This window comes from Suncus etruscus, chromosome 2, assembly GCF_024139225.1.
Source record: "Suncus etruscus isolate mSunEtr1 chromosome 2, mSunEtr1.pri.cur, whole genome shotgun sequence".
Taxonomy (NCBI): Eukaryota; Metazoa; Chordata; class Mammalia; order Eulipotyphla; family Soricidae; genus Suncus; species Suncus etruscus.
This window is the reverse complement of record NC_064849.1, coordinates 22,355,644-22,379,916: the sequence shown is the minus strand read 5'-3', so window position 1 is coordinate 22,379,916 and position 24,273 is coordinate 22,355,644. Positions and strand designations below refer to the sequence as shown.

General features: G+C 35.4%; 1 protein-coding gene across 3 annotated transcripts in view; it reads right to left on the bottom strand.

Annotated features, from left to right (window-relative positions):
- The window catches only part of SPHKAP (SPHK1 interactor, AKAP domain containing), a 146,574-nt gene extending 130,287 nt beyond the window's left edge, over positions 1-16,287 (bottom strand). For all 3 annotated transcript variants that reach the window (XM_049768420.1, XM_049768422.1, XM_049768421.1), the window contains exon 1: positions 15,873-16,287. In XM_049768420.1, the coding sequence (XP_049624377.1) occupies positions 15,873-15,900 (28 nt within the window). In that variant the 5' untranslated portion in view covers positions 15,901-16,287. The remainder of the gene's footprint in view (positions 1-15,872) is intronic.
- Positions 16,288-24,273: the final 7,986 nt, after the last annotated feature.

Below are 24,273 nucleotides of genomic sequence, written 5' to 3'. Positions count from 1 at the left end.
TAATTATATAGTAATAAAATATGCTATTTCTATTCTATTTTCTCTTAGTTACCTTTAGAAATTACTTTCAGTGGGATTCTGAGTTTGTTTGCCTCCTTGATGGTTATTCTATGATGTTAAACTATTAATACGGGGTGGAGATATTGTTTTTTAGAATAAAATCTGTGAAGGAAAAAGTGGAAGCAGTGTATATCCAATCAGCAGGGGTCTCAAACTAGCAGCCTGCGGGCCATTTGAGGCCCTCTATACAACATTTTGTGGCCCTGCTCTAGAGGAATCTTCTTTTGTTTTGTTTTGTTTTAATTGTTTGGGTCACACCCCCCAATGTTCAAGGCTTACTACTGACTTTGCATTCGAGGATCACCCCGACTTTGCCTCCTGCGGCCACCAGTCAAATTGAGTTTGAGACCCCTGATAGAGAGACTTCACAGAGACCACTGGTTAGTGAACTTTACACTTCTAGGAAACTAGTTTTACACTTCTAGGAAACTCTTCACTGGAAATTAAGCATGCAGGTTGAAATACTTCCTTAGACTAGGTAGATGGAATCTAGCTATATAACAGAAGTATATTTTTGTCTAACTTGAATATTAATAATTCTGGAAAAAAATTACCCCAAAAGCCCTTTAAGAAACAATATTTAAAATAGAGTTGTTGTTTTTTTTTGTAAAACCACAAGTATTAACCTACTGCAGAATGCACAAAAATATATGAAAATGTCAGGGGCACAATAGCCACCGAGTATAGTGCCATTAATTAAAAGGTCAGGGATTACATGACAGAATGAAGGACATACTCACAGCTACCTTTCTTCCAACACTTAGCATATGCAAAGAAGCATGGAGCATCAAGCATTTTCTAGTGAATTTAATCAGTGCCAAAATTCAGTTTGTTTGCCCACTGGAACAATTTATTTATTATACGAATAATGCACAGACTGTAGTCTTCACTTACTTTTCTCTTTTTGCAGCCTGAAAGGCAATACAAAAGAAATGCACCTGCAAGATAATTGTAATTGTCCCTTCTTTCTCAGGAAACTCTGCTATTTTAGTTTGCACAGTAGGGCCATAAAACCAACCACATTCAACTCCGCTGGATGTGGTTTAATAAGTTAGATATGCAGGGGTCGGAGAGATAGTACAGCAGGAAGGGCATTTGCTTTACACTCGGCCTAACCGTGTTTAATTTCCTAGTATTTCCCAGAGTTTGAAAGGAGGGAATTCTGAGCACAGAGCCAGGAGTAACCCCTGAGTGCCACTGTGTGTGGCCCCAAATGAACAAACAAAGTCAGATATACAAGGAACCAGAGGAAAATTTAAGGTATGTTCTAGAAAATAAAAACTGTCAAAAACAAGAAAACAAATTCCATTGCATATCATTGTGATCATGGGGTCCATTAGGAAAATGAGAAAAAACATCAAGATTCCAAATTTAGGAGAGTTTAATTTAGGAGGAAGAAAAGAAGAGTTATTCTTACTTAATCTATTCTTTCTTCTATACTTCTGGACTCAATCTCACTCCACATCTATCTTCAGAGCTAGGTCTGTCTGTCTGTCTGTCTATCTCTCTCTCTCTCTTTGTCTCTGTCTCCTTTAGCTCTCCTATTTTTATCTAGCGCATTTTATTTCCACTTGGTCTTCTTTACCTCCACTAATATCAACTCAACTTTAGCCCCATAAGTTCAAACAGATGATCTAAGTAAAACAACTTATAATTGTTCCTTGAATCCTTTTCCTCTCACTTTTACTATATAATGACCAAATAATTTCCTATTTATTTTCTAAATTATTCTTGCACCATACACCATTATTTATATTTTTAATCAACAAAAAGATTTAGTAGCCTCTCAGATACAAAAGATGAGTGTGAGGGGAATAATAATTCACCCATGTGTGGTGACAGATTCTAGAAGCTAAGGCTTCCAGTCAATACTTCCAAAAGATAGTTCCATACTCTAAGACTATAAGACTTTTAAAAGGATCAAGTTCAAAGAGCAAGTAATAACTTCCAGTTTTCTAAATACAATGCCCTGTGAAAAGAAAAGTCTGACCTGGAGTAAGGTCATTGATGCCTGCTATTGAGTCAAACTGAAAAGTTAAACTTGTCATTGTTAAATACTCTTGGGTTTTCCATCTTTGGCTTTGACTTTTTCTGTTCTTATTTGTCACCTCAGTGAACCATGTATCTCCCTTCAATGTAAACTTTACTTCATTTATGGACATAACTTATATGTAAATGTGTTTTTAAAATCCTCCCCAAGATGAATCTATTTTTGATTGCCACAGGGAATTTGGTCTGGTACAGCATTAGGCTCCAAGGATCATGTGAGTACTGGTTATTAAAAGATATATTAGAGGGGCTTTGACTGTCCACACTCTCCAGCTGTTGGACAAGTTCTTTAATACAAAAGCCTTTGTGACACTAGAGAATTCATAAATAAGGCAAAATAGAGACTGGAGAAAAGTAATATTTTATATTTTGAATGAATCTAATAGTTTAATGCTGTTGGTGAAATTTGTGAGCTTGAATGCAAAGGAGGTGGAATATTACATTAATATGGTCTGTCTCTCAATGATCATAGCATTTAAACTATTTGCTATTTTGATATACATGAATATTCCAAATAAAAATTTTAATATAATAATTTTGTTAAGGTAAATCTTCTTTACACTAAAGATGCCTCTGATAGGACAATGAATACTTATACTCTAACATTTAAAACTTTATATATGTCAGGTAATTATTCCTTGCCTGCAGTGTCCTTGATTTGGTGCCCTTTCTTTAAATTGATTTTGCTAATATTCCAAATACTATATAAGCATCATAGAACTATGTGCTTGCAGGTAAACTTGGCTCAAGGATTATAAGGAAAATGTAAGGTTACATTACTCATCTAGCATATATTTGTCAGAGATCACATTGTGTCACATGGAAAGTGAGCAAAAAGCATTGTGAGTGCACCACTGGCAATCAGTAATGAGTGACTAGTGATTGTACTACTCAGCTTTTCTGTATGATGGCTAGAGAAATAAAAATAATTATTTAAGTACAAAAAATTATTTTTCAGTAAATTAAATGGTAAAGGACCTAAAGGAATGGAGAGAGGAAAAGATGGAGGAGGAGAATTGAAGAAATATTTTAGTAAGATAAAATAAGAACTACTTAAAAAATGAAAATTACTTTCAAGAAATGTTAAGAATACAATATTCTCTATTTAATTCCATCACACTTTATTTATCCATTCACATGTTCACAAACAGTTAATTTGTTTTCATATCTTGTCTGTGGCTAATGTTACAAATAAAGGTTAAGGTAGAGAGTTCTCTTAAGATTGTGATTTTATTTTTTCAGACTAATGCCCAAAAGTGGACTTACTATATCATATTTTATAGTTCTATTTCTAAATTTTTGACTAATCTCACAAATGTTTTTCATTATAACTGTAACATTTACATTTCCACCAACAATGTGATGTGTCATTGCTAGCACCTATAAGCTCTCTTTTTTTTTTTTTGGACCACACCCTGTGACACTCAGGGGTTACTTCTGGCTATGAGCTCAGAAATTGCTACTTGCTCAGGGGACCATGTGGGATGCCAGGAGATCGAACAAGGTTTGTCCTAGATTGGCTGCAAGCCAGGCAAACACCCTACCACTGTGCTATCGCTCTGGCTCCTCAGGTCTTTCTTTTTTTTTAAATAAATATCTGTCTGGAGCCATAGTACAGTGGTAGGGCGTTTGCCTTGCACATGGCCAACTTAGGACGAACCCCAGTTAGATTCCCAGCATCCCATATGGTTCCCCAAGCCTGCCAGAGGTAATTTCTGAGCACAGAGCCAGGAGTAATCACTAAGCACCACCCCATATGACACAAACCATTCCCCCAAAACAAACAAACATAGCTACTCTAAAAGTCCACCATTAATCATCAGGTTTATTAATATGTAAATAAATACAGCAAAATATCATGTAACACAACAGAGACCGGAATCCATCAAAAATAAATAGAAAAATCAGCACCGATATGACTGGGGGAAAGGGGACTCTCATTCACTGCTGGTGGGAATGTAGACAGGTCCAGTCTTTTTGGAAACAATATGGACATTCTTCTAAAAAAAACCCTAGAAATTGAGCTTCCCTATAACACATTAATATCACACTATAAATATACAGTAGAACAAAAAGAATATACTGTCGAATATATACAGTACATATCATATATAAGATATATATCTACTGTAGAATAAATATATAGTAGAACCAAAGAACAGTACAGAAAAGGCTTCTATATGCCTATATTCATTGCATCACTATTCACAATTACCAGTATTTAGAAACAACCTAATTACCCAAGTACTGATGAATGATAAAGAATCTATGGCATATCAATACCCATGGGATACTACACTAAAGAAATAAAATTTCCTATATATGAATTGACATGGAGAGTATCATGCTGAGTAAAATGAGTCAGACGGAAAAGAACAGACATAGAATAATTACAGCCCTTTGCAGATTATAAAATAGTATGAGAATAGTATACAAAGAAATGAGCAGAGATGTGCAACAAAACTGAGAAGGCACCACTATGACAATTATAGTTGGAAATGATCATTTTGGAAAAGAACTGGATATCAAAAGGAGGTAAAGTATATGCATAGTACTCTTTCAAATACAGTATTGAAAACTATAGGGTCCAAAATAAAAAAGGGAAAAGAGAAAAAGAAGTGTCTTCCATAAAGGAAGTGGGAGGAAACTTGAGATCATTGATGGTGGAAAATGAACATTAGTGAGAGAAGGGTGTTGGAACTTTGTATGACTGAAACTCAACCATCAACAACTTTTTAACTCTGTATCTCATTGTTATTCAATTAAAACCTATTCAGATCCTTTGAGATATAGATAATCCCAACACTTTTCTTGTGCACATAATTGAGACCATGATCTTCCAGCAAAAACCAGAGGAAGCACTTTGGAATTTTCTGGTTTGCCCTTGGTAGACTATGGTTTGCCCATTTTATCTATGTGATATTAAAAAAGTCAACTCACTATATCTCTGTTCTAAGAATATCCTTTGCTAATTCAGAACTAAAAACTATGCTCAAAATATCTTAATGATAATGACCAGATTTGAATACATTTATAATCCTATAATCTGTTATATATTCTACCTCTTCATAAAATGTGATAGTCAAATAATAATCAATAGACTGAAAAACTGTCCATAGTTTAAGGTGCATTTGAAATGTGCCAAGTACTGGCACATGAGGCAAAATGAGGAGGGCATTTGCCTTGCACATAGTCAAACCTATATTTGGTTCTTGGCATCTGATATGTTCCCCAGATCCTCCCGGGGTAATTTCAGAGCACAAAGCTAGGAGTAACACCTACGTGCCACTGGATGTGGCCTCAATATCAAAATAAATAAATAAAATATGCAATACTTGCTATTTATTTAGTAAGTGTGATCTTATTCAAAGCTTCTAGATATTTCTAGTTTTCAATGGTTATCCACTGTTTTTTAAGTAACAGCCCAGTGGACCTCAAAGCTTAGCAAATTCTGGCCCCAGTCTACTTTTAAATCTCATTTTGCACTTTCTTTAATGCTTTTTATATTCCAGGCACAAACTTTGAATTGTTTAAACACTCCATTGCTTTCTCACTCCAGACTTTTATGAATGCTTTCTGACTGTCAGAAACACTCTTCATCAAGAGGCCTTCCTTATTTCTTTCCATTAGTCTTGCTCATCATGACATGTTCTAGAAGACTGTTCTTTGTTTACTTTTCCTTCTTTTTAAGCACACACACACACACACACACACACACAACCCAATTTGCAGTATTCACTGAGTAATTTTGACTTATTTTTTTCTGTCCACTGGAATAGATGTTTGAGAGACTGGAAGATGGTGAAAACAATTAGGAAACATGTTTAGAATGTACCTGATCTGAATTTGATTCCTGACTCTACATGGTTTTCTGAGCATTTCCCAGTGCGGTCCTGTAGGCAGCCAGCATTGCTAGAGTATCCCGAGCATCCCCTGACTTTTAAGGGTCAGGTCATTTTGAGAACCCTGGGTCCTTGCTTCAAACCACAGAGCAGGTTAACCAAGAATCACAGGTGCAATCTTAGACTTCATGTATATCACTTGAGTCACCTATCTACCACAAATAAAAATTTTATCACTCAGAGCTGAAACTGTGTGTACTCATCACTACATAAACAGCTGACATTATGACAATAGAGGTGAAATTTTGTATTGAGTATTTTATTTTTATACTATTAAAATTTAAGTATATCATTTACCCTTAAGTCTTCTACTTATATATGTTGTGATTTTATAGAAACAAGAAAAGGAAATTCACATTTATCAAGGATATCGAAATTTCCTAGAATATCTATGGTATTTTTCATATACTCAATTCAATCTATTATTATTGTATTTAAGGTAGACTAATAGTTGTGAGAGATACTGAAATATTCTCTATGGGGATAATATTCCAGCATGTTGTTTGAGCATATGAAATATTCAATTGCATCTGTGCTGCTTTATTAGATTATTTGCTCATCTCTGTATAATTGGATAATGTTCATGAATGTTAAAAGATTTTTTTATCATTTCTTTTCCTGAAGAAAATCCGGTAAACATATTGTCACTGGAAATCATAAAACCTGTAAGATCAGTTGTCCTTGTCCTTTGTAATCCAGTTTCTATAGTGGCAAGATTGCAAAAGAAAGCAATTTTGTTAAATAATGCACACATAACTAACAGTTTCTAGTGATCATTAATTGAGTTAATTGAGTACTTGTGTCAATAACTTTGGTGGTGAATGCTTGTTAATAATTCTTATTAATATTATATGTATGCAATTATTTTAAAGATAAAATTTAACCAAACATATAAATTGCCTTATAATTCCCATCTCGAGTACCTCACTTTCCATGTGGCACAATGTGAGCCCTGACAAATATATGCTTGATGAGTAATATAACCTTGCATTTACTCAAACAATTCATATGATCAAATCTTGTGCTAAGGAGAACAGCAAGTGTAACATATACCATACTTAGTAAAACAGTAGGAAATGGCTGGTAAATAGCATAGATAGTCAGTACAACCATCAGGGTGACAAATCCTGTAAAGTCTCCACGTCCTCTCTGTGTTAGTCTTATATTCTTGAATACGTTTTGGGAGTTAAGTGATTATTCCAATATAGCAATACTAATTGAGTCACATGTTGCAATGGAGAAACAAATAACTTTAAAATCTTCTCCTTTTTATATAGCATAATAAACTTTTTCAGATAAAGTATTACAGTGCTAGATAGAATTATGAGTAAACAGAGATGTTTATGATCAAATTTCCTAAACCTAAAATATGTTGTTGGAAAAAAAACAGAGATGTTTATGATCAAATTTCCTAAACCTAAAATATGTTGGAAAAGTAGAATTAAATTTTAAATATAAATTCAGGTTTTTAATGAGCTAATTTTGATATAGAAAAATTTTTCAAAATTCCTTCAATGTATCTAATGTCAGAATTTTAAAGAACTGAAGGAGAAAGAAAGAGGTCAAAAGACAAAGTAATACAATACATAAAAAAAACCCACCACTGCTTTGAAGATGGAATAAGCAAGAATCATACCATGAAACAAACACAAGTAGTCTGAAAGTTTGGTAAAGCAAAATAGCACATAACTTTATAGGCTCACATTAAGAAAACAGGTATAAGCACATTGATCTACCCCACAGAGACTTCTCACTTACGTAAGAGTAAAAACAAGCATTTATATTTATATTTATCCATAAAACATCTGTATTAAAAGATTTGTAGAAATTGGAGTGATAGCACAGTGGCAGGGTGTTTGCCTTGCACATGGTTGACCCAGGATGGACCTGGGTTTGATTCCTGGCATCCCATATGGTCCCACAAGCCAGGAACAATTTCTGAGCATATAGCCAGAAGTAACCCCTGAGTGTCACCAGGTGTTGCCCCCCCCCCAAAAAAACAAACAAAATATTTTTGTATTAAAAACATAGAACAAAACATACTAATCTACATTGAATTGACATTATTATTTAAAAACATGTCAGATCATATCAGCTATTCTAGCTCAAGCATAAATTTGCTTACTATGGAAGTAGAGTGTTCAGTGTATATCCAATTATTAGATTTCATTTGTGAAATTAAAAATATTCTAACATATGTTAATGTCATTGAATATCCTGTATGAAGTTTCCATTTTACTATAATTATATAAAATATTACAATATCCACCAGGCTTTGTCTCTTAGCCAACAAGGATTTGTATCTGAGATTAATTCATACACCATATTTTGAAAGAGATTGAATCAGACATTCAGGGAAAAGGTATGTTGATATTTTCTACTAATCTCTTTAAGATGAAGAAACATTTCTAACTCATCACTATGCATGCTCCAGTCACTTTCTTGGAATAGGCAAATAATAACAAAAATAAATAAAATCATATGGCATGAGTAAGTATCTTGAGATTATAATCAAATGGAGAACTATGATGTATGCAGTCAAGAAAAAACGATCCAGAGATAGAAGACAAATTGTGTTTATTTTTTGTTGGTTTTGTTCTTGGATCCACACTGAAATGCTAGAAGCTTCTCAGGACCATATGAGACCATATGAGAATTGAACTTGAGTGTACTAGGAAATTGCTCTACACACTGTACTGTTAGGCATCTTTAAACATTTTACAGAACAAATTTCCTCAATTTAATAATAGAAATAAAATAATAGCATGACTTCCTGTAACACGTGGAGAAATGTTGCTGCATCAACATCAATAAAAATTAAAAACCTGTGTTGAAACAAAGAAAAAAACCCACAGCAACTAATAAAGCAGTCAGTAGATCTAGATTTTGCTAAGACACATTTTGAAACTATCTCCAAGGAGATTAAGGCAATTTACTTCTTATTTGGTTTAGAGGCCACACCCAGATGCTCCACGGCTACTCTGGCTCTGTGCTCAGGATAACATGTAGTGCCAGGAGTAATTCTAGGTCTCCTGCATGCAAAACATTTGATCAATCTATTAAGCTTCTGGACCATGATTATCTTTTTTTAAAAAAAATTTATTTGGTGGGGAGACGCATTGAGTTGCACTCAGGTGAGCCACTCTCACTCTAGGTGATGCTCAGGGGAACATATGCAGTGCTGAACCCAACTCAGGTGGGCAGCACATAAGTCAAATTCCCTTTCCAGTGTGCTACTTCTCAGGCACTGTTTACCATATTTTTTAAATGAGATACACTGCTATTCATGATTGATTTTTATTCAGACAATGTCCAACACTCATCCCTTCACCATTGTACACTTCCTGCCATCAATGTCCCCAGTTTCCCTTCTACCACTTTCCCCTAACCTGCCTCTATGACAGACAATTTCTCTCCCCATACCCATGTCTCTCTCTCTCTCTCTCTCTCTCTCTCTCTCTCTCTCTCTCTCTCTCTCTCTTTCTCTTTCTCTTTCTCTTTCCTTTTAGTTTTTACTTTTAGACACTCTCGTTTCCTCTACACATGCATATCACTTTACCTACTTTCAACACCAAGTTCTTGTCCAAGGTGATCATTTCCAATGATCATTGCCATAATGGCTCCATTTCTGTCTTAACTATACTACCTCCTTCCCTTTTGTAGTGAACAAGATGTAAGCTTTCCTGTGAAATTTTCACAGAGAAATTCAAGCAACGTGATCACATTAAGTGAAATTCTAGAAATTAGAATCGCAGTTAACGACTGAAAAATAATGGACAAATTCTTAATAAAAGCAGCTGAGTTGAAGTTAGGTTGAATTTATCAAAACTGAAACAAAAAAAGGAGAAAGAAATAAAAAAAATTAGAAAGAATATCAATGCTCTGTATTTCAATATAAATGTTATTAACATATAAAAGAAGAGACTTAGAACATTTTAAAATAAATATTATTAAAATTTAGATGATTGTTTTTCAAAATTAATAATAGGCACCAAGTCTCAGATTCAAGAAATTTAAGAACATTCTCTTGCTCTCTCCATATTTCTCTTTCTATCTCATCTTGGTATGTCACATAAAAAAAAAAAAAAAGCTCTAAACTGTAGACAGAAAATTTTGACAGCACGGGAGAAAATAAGATGCAAAAGGAACAATGATAAAAATGGCAGCAACAACAACAAAAAAAATGGCAGCAACTTCTGGCAGACCTCATATAAGTTGAAAATCAAAGGGTAATATCACTGGGGAAAAAAGGAGTAAATTAACCTGCCAACCCAGATATTTATCCCTATAAAACATATTTCAGAAAGTAGAGAAAGACTAAATTATCTCAGACAAAAACAAAACATGATTTATTGCCAGAAACATGTTCTACAAGAAATGTTCGAAGAATTTACTTAAATAGAAAATTTAGTATCAGACAGAAGTAATATTACATAGAGAAAGTGCCAGTGATGGAATAAATCAAAATAAAACTTATTGTTTTTGTAGCTCTTTGTTTACATAAAATATTAATTTGTGATGTACAATGTAGATGATGATAATAAATTATCATAAAGAGAATTTTATATATGAATACTTAATATATTCAGAATTTTGATATATAGATAGAAGGATCTATATGGCTGGTACATTTTAATTACTAATTACAATATATTCAATTATTTTATTATATGTAACTTACATAATAAGTCCTAGAAAGCACATTTTAGAGTTAGATAAACAATGAAATAAAAATATCTTATTGAAATATAAATAAAAGGCAGGAATATAAATAACTAGAAGGCAGGAAAGGGGTAAATTGTAAAAAGGAAAGAAAAACTTGTTAGTTGATTCATATTCTCAAGTCTTTTTAGATATAATTGGGATGAATCATTACACAAGTTTAAGGTGTTCTTACAATTAAACATAAGTTATAATCCTTGATACCACATGTGATTCCCCCGAGCACCACTAGGAAGTACTGAAAACTACCTGCTGAATATTTTACTTATCACAATGACAGTAGTTGAAGAGTCTATTGATTTCTATATTTTATTTGTGCTTTCTCAGTTCTGGAAAACAACATTGTCAAGCTCAAGTTAAAGCACTTACTATTGTTCACATTATATGGTTGACAAACAAAGTCAAAAAGGGCTAAGTATTTTCCTCTGGAGTAGAATACTAACAATCATTAAGTGGCTTAATATGACCTTAATCATCAAACTATATTCTTTAAAAGTCTAAAGTTTTCTTTTGTCTTCTATGAGCAATATTCTATTTATGAAGTCATTAAAAATAAGACTGGAATTTTTTCTAAGTGGGTTTCATTATATCAATGTCTTGATTTCCTCTTGGTCTTATAAAATCAATGTATTTATGTCTAAATCAATTTTAATAGTAATTATAATAAATTTACTATGGAAATTATATTAAAAGAGGTCTAGGAGATCTCTATAGGTTGAATATATGTAATTATGCTCAGGAAAAGATATACAGCCATAAGTTAAGAACTTACCTAGTTTGTCACAGCCATTAATATAAGAAGAGGGCTAAAGAGTATCTCTCTTTTTATAAAGTATTTCACTCTTCCTTTGTCCTCATCTTGTAATTTGTATCTATTATCTCATCATGCAGAAGGAAATCTCATTCAAATGACAAAGGTCAAAGGTCAAAGTAGTAGACGAAAATTTCCCTTGGTGAATAATATTGGTTTTAGTAATTCAATTACAAATTTATTTTTTTTTGATAACAGGTATATATGCCACTAAAAAACCAAAAGATGGTGATTAGAGCCCAGAAAAATGTCTGATATAAAACATTATTAAAAAGGGACTTTGATATATATATATATATAGTTTTGGTTTTGGTGTTTTGGGTCACACTCGGCTGCACTCAGGGGTTACTCCTGGCTCTATGCTCAGAAATCACTCCTGGAAGGCTCAGGGGACCATATGGGATGCCAGGATTTGAACCATTGTCCTTCTACATACAAGGCAAACGCACTACCTCCATGCTATCTCTCCAGCTCCGACTTCAAGATATTTTAGTAATATTGTTTTTATGAAAAGTTCCTTTCACAGTTTTTACCTAATCTATAGACACCCATTACCTACCTGGCAGCAATGTGGGATGTTAGAATTCTGAGCTTAAGAGTTTATTAACTCTTAATTTCTTTCTCTATCTAAAATAGTGCCTATTTTATAAATTTCCATGAGAATGATTAATTAAAGTTATGGTGATATCAGTGCAGATTTTAAAATGATTATGCATTCTAGGGTAGAGAATAATTCTATATCAACTTCCTATATTAACTTACAGTATATGATATTTGTTCCATATCCTAAATTGGTTCAAATTAATGCTTAAACTTTTCTGAGAGCTTTTAATTAGGAGGTTGTAATCAGGTTGTAACTACAGGTTGTAACTAATTTCAGTTTTTTTCATATATATACATATAAATATGAATATATAAAGCATATATTTGAATAATGTGGCAATAATAATATATATTAATAATTTTAATAATATTGTTGACTGAAGACTTTAAGCTAATTTATGGTACTAGGTTGTTTTCTCCATTATAAAAGAAAAACAATCTAGTTGTATTTCTATAGATCTAATAATCTTGATTTTTCAGTGAACTTCAGTGACATGCTTAGTGACAATGGACTTTGGTGACAAATTTTAAATTTGAATGAAATAAACATACGAACATCTAAACTAAGTGTTTAATTTTCTTCTACCTCAGCTAATATTTAATTACACAGGACAGATAATTATATTAACTTACAAATATATGTACACAAAATAATGTAATATATTAGATAGCATGCAGCAAAATATAAACCTTACTCTATATATACAAGTTACCAAAATAATGAGACTCACCTACTTCTGTAATTACTAGACAATGTAACCACAGTAATAGAATATTCCTAGATTTACTTATTGTAATTTATTTTATTTTCTCTAGAAAATCAAATAAAGTATATCAAATAGATGAGTAGAAAGTCTCTATCAAAATTTACAGATCTGAATATATGCATATGTATATAAGTACATATGTGTATATCTTTATGTGTTATACAAAAGTATATACATATATTACTTTCTCTTTTTTGAACTAGTCAGAAATACTTAAATTCTAGGTCTAAGAAAACATTGGAATAGAAATATATAATTTTTCTACAGCTTAACATTCCTACTGCAGTTATCTCCCAGTTCATATTACCAGTGGTTTTGAGAAATATGTAATATAAGGAAAAAAATGGTATAGTAAATTTACAAATGAAAATATTCATAGTGAAAATACTTGGAGTTTGCACTGAGATATGGGAAAGAACCATATAGATTCCATTTTTAAAAAGCATGCTTTTAAGTTATGAAATAGATGAATAAATAAAAGTTTAAGTTCGATTTTTATAGTTTAGATTGGTTCATATTCCAGTGGCCTATGTATTGAAATGTAAAATTACCAGAGTTATATTCTATAATAACTTGATGCATTATTAAAACGAGTGACCTACTGTCTTCAATTGTTATACAAAATGTCTTCAGTTGCTTTATAAATCATTACATAAAGAAATTGTGTTTACTGTATTCAAAGAAATAGCAGATAAGCTAACTGATCTACTGAAGTTAACTGAATATTTGAATGAATAAGGGTGCTAATACAATAGCTGGATTAGTATAGTGATCAGTAGTAATGTGATTTGTTTTGGTGAATAAAGAGTTCAGATTCTAGAGGTTGAAATTTCTGTAGCTGATGTCTGATCTATACATTATTAGAGGTCTCTACAGGTTAGAGAGCAATGTCATTGCAGTTGGTTTGTTCTTTATAAGATCATTTTACAGAATATATTGTATGATGTATATTTATATTTTAGAAAAATGACCTGTTTTTTAATTGTAAAATAATTTTGATTCAAAGCACAAGAATATTGACCTGTAAAAGTGGATTTGAAGCTCCCCCTCCCCACATACACAGTCACATGAAATCTTTTATTTCAGGCTATACCATACCTGGTGATGCTCAGGGGTTACTCCTGGCTTTACACTCAGGATTCACTCCTGGAGTACCCAGGGATCACTTGAGATGCTGAAGATCTAACCTAGCATCTGGCATGCAAATCAAGTGCCTTACCCAATGTGTTATCTCTTTAGCTCCCAATCTCATTTTTTAGGGATCTTCCCTAAAATCTATTTTATTTCAAGGGGAGTAGAAGAGATTACAGAAAGTGAAACCTCCAATTAATCAACTTTCAAAAGGTCTCACACATTTACCTAAAAATATATGAGCACTTTTTTAAAGTGAAATAAATCCTCCTATAGTTCTTACTATCCTTTTTACGCATTGATAAAGAATGGGAAGACAATTAGAGTTTGACCTTGTTTGGCCTAGGAAAAGTTAGAGAAATTGTATTCGAGAGCAGCAGACAATCATAGAAACACTAAAACACACACGTGTGCACATGCATGTATGCACGCACATGCACACGTACATTTACATGCATACATACACCAGCAGTAGTAGACGGATGCCTAAAGGGTAAGCGCCTGTAGAGTTGAGAAAGCTCTATTCCTTCCAGGATATTTATTTCATGTCTCTAGATGGCAGCCTTCAGGCATTGCGAGAGCAACCACCATCCCCTTGAGCCACCCCATTTCCACTACCACCCCACCCCCCAACCTGGTTACTTGACAATATAGTATCAGCTACATGTGTGCTCTTGCGTGTGCTTGGTGGGTTTTACTGCTCTTTAAGAAAGCAGCTGATAATGCCTGAAAGTCTGCTGGAAACAGTTCAGATGTTCTGGAGAGGAGGGGGACTTGAGGACAGCAATAGAATTAACCCTAAATGCTTTGCCCAGAAAATTGGAGGGTTTATTTGGGGAGGGGGGGTGTATAGAGAAAACCTGCATCTCGATATTATTAGCATGGTCCTTTTGCTCACCCTAGATTCTGCACCCATCACAAAAACCCTCCTCCTACTCAGCTTGGGGGGTGAGGGTGGGTGCACAATAGTCACTTGATAGCCTTAATCGACCCTAGGTTTAGGGTCAGGGGCATGATAAATAAGGCTTAAAATCACATGGATTTGAGTGGGAAGGAGAGTGGGAAAGAGGTGGGAAAGAGACAGGTGGTGATAAATCAGGAAATCCCTCTCCTCTTCTCTGCCAGGGTTAAGGCTATGTCCCTCATCATCCCTCCGTGGGGATCTCTCCCCCCTCAAAGCCACCCAGAGGTGCTAAGGAGGAAATCTAAACTGGAAGGAGAGGTGGGTGGCACTGAGAATTCAGCCAATTCATATCCAAGTTGTCAATCGGGAAGATTGGGGAGGGCACTTCAGGTATCTATCGGGGGTCAAGAAGAGCGGCCTTTGCTAAGGTCCCCATGTCTCCCCTTGGCACTGTCCATCCAGTCCAGTCCCTATAGAATCCGAGACAGGTTGCAAGACGATGCAGTGCTTCTCCTTGGTCCTGGGAACCCTCATTTCTCTCCATACCTTGGGTGTTGTCTCTCACTGCCTTGAACACCCCCCCCCCCGGCGGCAATCAGAAACTCGGGTTCCAGAATCCTCCGGCGGGGGAGCAGACTCAACCCGGAACCCCCCAGGCTGGACCTTCCAGCGCCCAGCTGCGCCGCGCCCAGAGATCAGCACCGCGCCCAGCGCGGCAATGGGTCGGGCACCGCGCTCGCCCCAAAGCAGTTGGTACAGCCGGAGCCCGACTTCATTCTCAGTCCAGGGTCCCCCTCATCTCCTTCTGGGAGCTCTGCGGGAGGGTGACAGCGAGACACCCCGTAGGGCAAGTTGGGGAGCAAATCTTTGAGTTTGTGGAGTCAGGGTTTGGCCATGATTGGGTGGAAGGGAGCCCGTCTTACCTTGGGACTGCGAGCAGGGAGTTGCCATCCATGGTTGCCTGGGTGCTCGGAGAAGAAAGGCGGCAAGTGCTGGCCAAAGACTCAAGTCTGTGGTTGAAGAAGCGGTTGGCAGAGCGCTGGGACTGTGCAAAGGACAGCGCGGGGGGCGCCAGGCGCAGGCAATGAGGCGCGCAGGCTGGAAGCGCAGCTGAGCTGGAGGTGACACGCTCCTCCCCAGCTGCAAAGTCTGCAGCGTTGCAGCCCCGGAGTGTCCCCGTCCCTTTTCCCTCTCTAGTCTTGCAAGAGTTTTGACCAAAGGGCCAAGCCTTCAGTCCAGTTTATACCTGCTTGCAGCCGAGTCTCAACAGCCAGAGATGCCAAATGAGCTCTCCCTGCTACTCCCTAAGCCGAGTGGGGTGTCTGTGGAATTTCTCTCTCCCAGCCCTAAAGTCCTGTCCCTCAGGTTCTCCCCCCACTTTTTCTCTTCAGCAGAAAGCACCTGAGCCCTGAAGTTGTGCACTCTAATTCCTGGCAATGTCCACACGCATCTCTGGGCACACAATCCTTTAATTACGTATTTGTTTTGGTCTTCCAGCTTTTGATAGTTAATGGCTCAGATCGATGAGCTTTTGGATCTAGCACCAATTCTACCTTTCTTTGCACTTTCGGGTTTTGATTCCCAGTCTTCATCTGACTCTTGAAGCTTAGCTGTGACTCTGGGTGCATCTTCAGGTGCCTTTGTGCAAAAAAGGCTCAAAATCTAGACTAGCGATCACCCATCAGAGCACAGAGCCCAGTCTCTCAAAGGAAGAGTTATGGCAAAATTATTAGGGAGCCTGCTACAATGCCTCCATGAGCAAAAAGGACTTCTATTTAGTTTAGCCAAACACTGGGAGACCAGGAAGGTAGTAGAGCCGGCAGGGTGTTTGTCTTGCACGGAAGGGGCTGACCCAGATGTGAACTTCTGCATCCCATATGATAACCTGAACCTGTCAAGAGCCAACTTTGAGCACAAAGCCTAGAGTGAGCCCCAGCACCATCTGGTATGGATTACCCCCAAAACAAAAGCAAAAACATGCAAACAGAAAGACACGGTCCTAGTAGCAAATGGCACTTTAAGGTCAAGGTGTGTGTGTGTGTGTGTGTGTGTGTGTGTATGTGTGTGTGTGTTTACCTTGTTCCCAGAGTTTTTCCATATTATATCCCAAAATTTTAAGGCCTCATTAGAAAATTATTCATTATACCCAGGACCAAAGAACTTTAAATTTGAAGAGAAAAAAATTAAAATATTAATAATGTTGTAATAATTTCTTTTACAACGTAATTAAGATTTGATTAAAAAAAAGTCTTCAGTGGGCAGCCCAAGAAACAAACTCAGTGATCTCTGAAACATTTCCAGGAGCCACTCTGAACAAAGAGCTGGGAGTACCCCCTCAGCATTGTGGATTTAGCTTCTAAACAAATTAAAATTCAAAATTACTTCACTGAGCAGTACCTTTTGAATTAGGTGAAAAAATTGTCAGCAAAGCAAAGAGACAGAAGACTTAGGAAGTACACACACACACACACACACACACACACACAAACACACACTTATGCAAACACAAGCAATAGGAAATTCTTAAACTATTTAATCTAACCACAACATAAGAGTCTGGAAAGATAGTTACAAGGGGGTAATTAAGTCTATTGCCTTGCACAAAGTTGACCTTGATTTGATACCAAGCACAACCTATCAGCCATTGAGTATCACCATTCCTGAACATAGATCCAGTAGCATTAAAAATGAAGTGCCACTGTGTATGACCATAACCTGGAAAAAAATGCAACACTTAGCCATCTAAAGAAAATGAGGAACTGTATAGAACAGAAGATAAGTAGAAGATCAAGTAGTAATAAATCATCTAATTTGAACAAATTTTTTAAAATGAACTAAACAAGCAAAAACAGTCTTAGGAATATGAGAATAGAAATAGCTTTTTTCGGGGCCGGAGAGATAGCATGGAGGTAAGGCGTTTGCCTTTCATGCAGGAGGTCATCGGTTCGAATCCCGGCGCCACATATGGTCCCCTGTGCCTGCCAGGAGCAATTTCTGAGCCTGGAGCCAGGAATAACCCCTGAGCACTGCCAGGTGTGACCCAAAAACCAAAAAAAAAAAAAAAAGAAATAGCTTTTTTCTAAGGAATATGCAACTAGAAATAGCTTTTTAAATCTCCAAATTTGATAAAGACATAACTATTTTACAAAATCCTCATTTAGCCAAATATACAAAAGCATTGAATTCACATAAATATCAAAGTAATCAAATTTTTAAAAATTAATACGAGATAAAAAAACTAAAAGCAGCAGTAAAGAAAGAACCTGTCTATAAAAAAAATGAACTCTTATAATTGTCAATTTCTCCTCAGAAATCATGGAGTCCTAAAATAAGTGACAGGGTTTTACACTAGACAAGTAGAGAGGAAGAAAACTATCAACGCAAAATTCTATATCCAGTGAAAATATTCTAAAGAAACTTACAACACCCAAATACTGGGTATTCACTGGCAGGAAGCACTTTAAAAACTCTGAAGCACTACAAAAAGTCAGGCATTAATAATCATTATCAAACCACCACACAGAATTCAAGAGCTTGGTCTGAATTGCCAATACAGCCCACACTTTAGACCAGGTCTACTATGCAAACTCTCCTTTCAATTTGCCATCATAAGAAGTCATTGTTCAGACTTTTGGAGATTTTATCTTGAGATTTTCAAGACTTGGAAAGGCTCCTGCAATTGGAAAGCCTTTCTCTTTTCATACAACTTTTGTATCTTATTCCTGCTTTAGAGTGTGTAAAGATATATTGTGGTTCTATTCACTGTTCCAAAAGCTTTTGGTGTGGGATGTGAATGTGGTAGACTCTAGCTTCAGTTCTCTCTCAAGAGTGTGAGCATGAAGCTTAAAGATAAAATGCACCGAGGGCTGACATTGTTAGCCTCTTCAAGTCTTCGAGTCTTTCTGTGTTCTCTAGGCTTTAATCTTTCCTTAAGCTAAAAAAATAAAATAAAGGCAAAATGGCCGTGAAAATTAAGGAGAGGTTGTCATATAAAATAATGGCTGAAAAGGTCATCTAACAAAAAATATTTTTAAAGAACAAATCTTAGAACATTAGAAAGGAAGATTATGATAAATAATGCTTATTGAAGGATTTCTTTTTTCTATAAAGATTTCTAAGCTATATTTAATAGTTGAAGCCAATGTTTTCTGATCTGCTTCTAAATAAATGCAGAAGAAATATTTTAAACCAGCTATAAAGTGGGGTCAGAGAGATAGCATGGAGGTAGGGCATTTGCCTTGCATGCAGAAGGATTGTGGTTCGAACTCGGCACCCCATATAGTCCTCTCGAGCCTGCCAGGAGCAATTTCTGAGTGTAGAACTAGGAGTAACCACTGAGTGCTGCTAGGTGTGACCCAAAAATCAAATGAACGAACATACACACAATTATAAAGTAAAGGGAATAGTCTCTTGTTTCTTTCTTCTTTTTCATTAGCTGTTGTGGCATCATCTATTTCATTGTTCAGTCATTTTTATCAACTATTCCTTCTTGAATAGTGACCCTGGGTAATTTTGTTTATCCTGTCAAAGATACAGCCATTAAGAGCCATTGGCAATTTTGTTTCCATTTCACAGTCTGATTTTGAAAATTATATTATTTATTCTATCCAATTTTTTTGTTTGTGTCTTTTTCTAGTTTCCTCAGCAGTAAGGAAATAGTGTTTACTTGTGACATTTTTCTTGTTGCTGTCTATGTTTGTATTGCTATGAGCCTCTTTTTTAATACACATTTTGTTACAATCCAAACATCTGCCTTTCTCATGATTTGTTTGCAGTTCTCTTTCTCCAGAATTTTGTTTAGTCTATATTAGGTATTTCACCCCTCTTTCAGAAATTAAATTTTAGCATTCTACTACTATAATAAGAAAAATGATTAATGTGATTGAAATCCTCATGCTTATTGAGACTTCAATTATATTTCAACATGTTTTCTATCCTTGTAAATTTCATGCCTATATGTCAGGGGTCTTCAAACTACGGCCCGCGGGCCACATGCGGCCCGCAGAGGAGTCTGATCCAGCCGGCCAGCAGTGAGCGCTGTTTGGTTGCCAAGATACCTGCCAGCATATACACTCAGTGTATATCCAAATATCAGGAACCATGCACTCAAAATGGTAACCATCTTTGGTAGCACTTATGCCTGTGAACAGACTTTTTCAAGAATGAAACATCTGAAATCTCCAACCAGATCAAGATTAACTGATGCCCACTTGCATCACTTGTTACGGCTGGCAGTGGACAAATATGGAACCGGACATTGGCCATCTCATTAGCCAAAAGCAGACCCACAGTTCCCATTGAAATACTGGAGCGTGATCTGTTTATTTATAAATGGTTTTCATTTTATTTATATAAGATATGTACAGTGTGAGTAGGAATTAGTAGCTCATATAGTCCGGCCCTCCAGCTCTCTAAGGGACTGTAATCCGGCCCCCACTTTAAAAAGTTTGAAGACCCCTGCTATATGTATTAGTATGATTAGTGATAAAAAGTTATGTACATTCCTACACATTCTATTTTTTGTTTTGTTTTGCTTTTGGGCCACACCTGGTGACATTCAGGGGTTACTCCTGGCTATGCGCTCATAATTGTCTCTGGCTTGGAGGACCATATGAGTTGCTGGGGGATAGAACCTCGATTGTCCTGGGTTAGTGCACACAAGACAGATGTTTTACTACTTGCACCATTGCTCTGGCCCATATACATTCTATTTTAGATTATTATTTACTTTTAAATTTTCTATTAGGATGTCTACCCGTTGGTATATATATAGGGTATTGGAATACTTTACATTTATTTTATTGCTTTCAATGTATCCTTTGACATTTTGGTAGTAATGATTTTATATATTTTGATGCATCTGTATAAAAATCTGGGAAAAACACAAAAAAAGAAAAGAATAGAAAATGCAATGTTTAAGATAAATAGAACTTGGGGGCCAGAGCGGTGGCACTGGCAGTAGGGAATTTGCCTTGCATGTGCTAATCTAGGATGGACCGTGATTCAATCCCCTGGTGTCCCATATAGTCCCCCAAGCCAGGAGAGATTTCTGAGCGTATAGTCAGGCATAACCCCCCCCTAAGTGTCACCAAGTGTGACCCAAAAAACAAACAAAAAAAAGAACTTAGATCATCAAAAGTTAATAATATTGATATTTATGCATTTAACATGAAAATATTTATCTTTTAAAAGTTTAAGTGATTTATTACAGATCATACTATTATAAACACCAAGGCTTTACCCTATCATCGTTACATATGAATAAAACAACTTTTGTCACCAAAGTGTCTATACCATTTATTCCACTTATACCCACACTTCAACTTGTCATAAACTCTTTTAACTGCTATAGATTTCAGAGAGTCTTGGAGTTTAGTGTTATTATTTTGTGTCAGTATATTAGCTTAGTATTCATAGTCCACATAATAAAACCATCCAATAATTATACTTTAGTACATTTAGAACATTTAGTACATTTGGAACATTGATTTTGTTCCAAGAAGCATAGCTCAACTTTTTTTTTTTGGGGGGGGGCACACCCAGTGATGCTCAAGGGTTACTCCTGCTATGTTTTCAGAAATTGCTCCTGCATCAAGGGACCATATGGGAAGCCTGATGGATTGCTGAGTGCAAGGCAAACGCCCTTCCGCGGTGCCATCATTCTGGCCCCTATCTTTGTAATTTTATGGAATTTGAGGATTTTAGCTTTATTCAGCTATATGTGTATCACCACTACCACGATTAAAAATATCTCTCGAATTAAGCATATAGCAAAATATAATAAGGGGACAACATATATTCAAAGTCATTGGAACTCATGATTTGAGCTAAAGAACTTAGTTTTCAAGGGAGCAAATATTAGAAGGTGCCCTTGGGACATTGGTGGAGGAAGAATGCACTCTGGTAAAAAGTGAGGTGTTGGAATGCTATATGCATGAACAGAATTATTAATGGTATTGTAAAAACTGTACTTCAAAAATAGTAAAAATTCCATAATTAACAAAATAACTTAAAACAAAACAAGAAATAGACCATAAATAACTATGTGCACTTAAAGTCTTAAACACTTCTTTATATCTGAGACCTAGCCTTGGTTTCTAAAATAAAACAGAAAGTTCTTGTGCTTTGCAATTGCAATGATCACTGCACCAATCAAAACTATTAGGCAATGACATTCCAAAAACTCATTTGGGGATATTTGTAAGTTTTATACATCATATTAAACTAACTACTGGGAAAGTTAATATTTGCAAATGCAAAATGAAAATATGTCATCAAGGAACCCTTTAAAACATTAGTTTGAAATTTTCCTTTACAATGTCTTAGCTTTATCAAAATTCTCATTTATGCTTTCTGTGCCACCATTTTCGCAAATGTCAGAAATCTTCTAATATGAGAACAGGAAATGGGAAGTGCAATTAGAACATGGTTCTGGATGCTGGCCATCAGAATTTGGGTTCCTGAAGACTTGGAAGGGTTCCAAAGTACTCTTTTCTTACATGCTCTCAAAATATTGTTAGGCAATGGTTGATTTGGTTCAAATTTCTGAAACTATTTTGAAGATCAAGAGGGTGAGAATTCTGAAGCTTCCAAATTCTTTTTTTTTTTTTTTTTTTTTTGTGGTTTTTGGGTCACACCCGGCATCGCTCAGTGGTTACTCCTGGCTCTATGCTCAGTAATCGCTCCTGGCAGGCTCGGGGGACCATATGGGACGCCGGGATTCGAACCTATGACCTTCTTCATGAAAGGTAAACGCCTTACCTCCATGCTATCTCTCCGGTCCCTGAAGCCCCCAAATTCTGGATTAAATATTTAGTCACAGAATTCAAGGGCAATTATAAAGGATCGCTCAATGCTTAAAAGTATCTGAATAATTGAGATCATTAGAACTGATTTAGCTTTATGGATACAGGTGTAAAAAAGAAAAACATTTGATATAATATTTATTCATTAGCTTTAAGGGTCCAGAAATAAATATTTTTGGTGTCCCCAAAAACAGTAATGAGGTTCAGAGAGAGAGAAAGCATAAGTAGTCAAAACTGACAAATCAGATAATAAAATAAAAATAATAAAGATATGAGTGGAGTATTTAAATAAAATATTTTAACAGAACAAAGAAAAAAATTTGTACTTTACAGATCTTTTTTGGAGGGGTCATATCAGCTCTACTCTGGGGTTACTTCTGGCTATGTGCGGAGGGGTCACTCCTAGTGAAACTTGGAGAACCAAACCGGGTTCCAGGAATAAACCCTTGTGAGCAGAATGAAAGGCAAGTGTCTAGCTGCAAGTGTCTATATTTCTCTAATTCCTATAAAAACATTATAAAACTTGGGTAATTGCACATCCCTTAGAGAAAAAAAATTCAAATACCACACAAATTGTATAGCAAATTTGTACCAGTAAAAAAAAAAAAACTACTTTTAGATGGAGAAAACATGCAAGAAACCATTGCTATTAATTTAACAACTAGAACAACTCAAACACCTACACAATTATATATTTTCCAAATACTCACCCAATTAAAGTCATATGAAAATATCTATTGAACTAAACCAAAAAACTAGCAGAAGCCAAATAACAGGAAAAGAAAGAAATTATGATAAAAGCAATGAGAAATAAATTAATCAAGGTTGCCTAAGAAAAATAACTTTGCCACATCTATTTCAACCTTTTTACTCAAATTAAAAGATAATCCTATATTTCATTTATGGAAGGTAGGAAACTGACTCATCTGTAAGAGTAACAGAAGTCATTGAAATATTTTTTTATTTATCTTAGCAACTCGATCCCTTGGAATTATTTTGTTTATAAATCTTTAGAGGAAATGTATTTTTGCTTCTTCATAATGTTTGTGTGCTCCTTTCTCTAAAACAAATCAAGTGATATATAACTTAAAAACTTGAAAGGTTTATCCCTTTCTTCCTTTATTCTGAGCTCTGGTCTCCTTGTAACAGCTTGATGGAGTTTTAATTTTCCTGTGGCTACTTAACAGAACTTCTTTGAAGATGAAAAAAATAATAAAGTATAGAAAACTTTTTCACAACCCAACACAGCTAATAATAAGAGATATGTTAACAACAGCAGAAACTACTACAAATTATGTTTTACCTAAGAAGGATCATAGAGGAGCATTTTCTAAACCCTTTCAACATCTCTTCACCATTTACACTTTAGACATAATTTTGGTGCCTCTGGAAAAGTGGGCTTCCTGAATATTACTGATTTTCCTCCAAATTCCACAAAGCAAGTAATTGTCATTTATCTTAACCTCAGTATACCTGGTAAGTAATAACCATATTTGGACAATAGATTTTGGTTGGTATT